Raw genomic sequence first — 1,964 nt, forward strand, 5'->3', positions numbered from 1 at the left:
GATTGGCCTTTTGATGATGGGGCACCGCCATCCAACCAGATTGTTGATGATTGGTTAAGTCTTGTGAAAATTAAGTTTCGTGAAGAACCTGGTTGTTGTATTGCTGTTCATTGTGTTGCAGGACTTGGGAGGTAAGAGAAATTTTTGAATGCATGTAGTGGTATTTTAACTATAGTAAAGCCTTGATTTAAAAAGTCAAAGTTCAGCTTTTCATGAATTTAAAGTACATCAATACAACTAAAAGTAACATGGCTGCAATTTCCAATATCTTTATCAGCATTTATGAAAATTTGTCACAGTTTACAAGGTGCCTTCCAAGAACACTAATCTTAAACATTTGGGCTTATTTATAATTAAAGTCATAGTTTATTTTGCGGTGTAGTTAAAAACTTGGGTTTAATATGAAGATACTGATTATTCTTTAAATTTTTAAACAGAAAATCAACATTTGCTAGATTAGGGGATGTTTGAAATAATTTTTTCATTGTTTGCTTTTGAAAGAAATTGTTAATCAAATTGTTTACCTTACCAGAGCTCCAGTGCTTGTTGCCCTAGCATTAATTGAAGGTGGAATGAAATATGAAGATGCCGTACAGTTCATAAGGCAGTAAGTATTTCTTGTACCCTTCTTCTCATGCAGTCTCTTATTTCCCCGGTAAATGTCAGGGAATCACTTTATTAAACCCACTCCTCATGGTCAGCAGTTCAAAACTACCAGCTATTGAGCGGGCTAAAAAGTCCTGGTGTGGCGCTGTGGGTTAACGCGCCAGACTGCAAAGCCGTTTGAACTGTTAAGGTCGGTGGTTCAAACTCACCAGCTGCTCCTCGGAAACCCTAAGCAGGGTCGCTATGGGTCAGAATCAACTCGACAGCACTTAACAACAACATAGATTTATAGCCTCAGAAATCCTGTGAGTTGGAACTGACTCCACAGCTCATAACCACCACCTCTACCACTCCTCACCTAGCTTATTATCCAACATTTCACATTTACAACAATTAGTATAACTGTTTCATGTATTAACAATACACAACTGGCAGTAACAAATGCTGAGGACCCTAACAGAGTCCCTGACCATATACCCTTATGGTTGTATTGCTTTGTGTTTTATCACGTGGCATAGTCTCTTTCAGCTGTTGAGATGCCAGGTAGAGTGGGACTTGAGGCTGGGGCAGTGGCAACCAGTATCCTAAAGGTTGTCCAGCCTCAGAAGGAGCACTGAGACACGAGGGTGACTCAGGTATCCACAGCTTGTGGGACCCCATATCAGCTTACTATTTCAGTTCATTTTTTTCTTCTTCTTCTTCTAGGAAGCGACGTGGAGCTTTTAATAGCAAGCAACTTTTGTATTTGGAGAAGTATCGTCCTAAGATGCGTTTGCGCTTCAAAGACTCCGATGGTCATAGAAAAACTGTTGCATTCAATAAAATGGGTGCCTGATGGTATTACTTTGGAAGTGGAACTCGGGACAGGACCTAGTTTTCACGCATATTTACCAACATGTGAGCTTGGTGAATAAAGCTTCCATAAGAGTATTGAAAGCAGTTTTGCCAGGCTTGACAGAATTGCAGTCAGCCTATCTGGACATTTAGCAAATGTTTCTTACTCTTCAGCATTTAAAATGTCGTTATTATTTGTACCAATTGACCTTTCCTGAAATCATGCAGTATTCTTATAAGACTTTAAATCTATTCCCATGCCAGAATCTTATCAATATATAAGAAATTTAGCGTGATTAGGTGCCAAAATACCCAGCACAATACTTGTATATTTTTATATCATACAGAACTAAAAAATCCCAGGAACTATGAACACTAGACCTTTATGTGGTTAATTCCTTCAGTCATTTCAAACTTTGAAGTTAGAACCTATATGATTATTTACCTGCTCAGATTGTGTTTACATCTCCCACATTCGTACCGGTATGCATCAGGTTTGCTCAACCATTGATTTTTTGTTTTTT

The 1,964-nt window shown here is 38.4% G+C and overlaps 1 protein-coding gene across 1 annotated transcript in view; it reads left to right on the forward strand.

The window, feature by feature from the left end:
- PTP4A1 (protein tyrosine phosphatase type IVA, member 1) overlaps nt 1-1,428 on the forward strand; it is a 3,382-nt gene extending 1,954 nt beyond the window's left edge. The window contains 4 exon segments of the mRNA XM_006878366.1: nt 1-131; nt 533-607; nt 1,312-1,406; nt 1,409-1,428. The exon segment at nt 1-131 is cut by the window's left edge and continues 1 nt beyond it. Coding sequence (XP_006878428.1) covers nt 1-131; nt 533-607; nt 1,312-1,406; nt 1,409-1,428 — 321 coding nt within the window.
- Nucleotides 1,429-1,964: the final 536 nt, after the last annotated feature.

Source organism: Chrysochloris asiatica, unplaced genomic scaffold (assembly GCF_000296735.1).
Source record: "Chrysochloris asiatica unplaced genomic scaffold, ChrAsi1.0 scaffold00019, whole genome shotgun sequence".
Classification (NCBI taxonomy): domain Eukaryota; kingdom Metazoa; phylum Chordata; class Mammalia; order Afrosoricida; family Chrysochloridae; genus Chrysochloris; species Chrysochloris asiatica.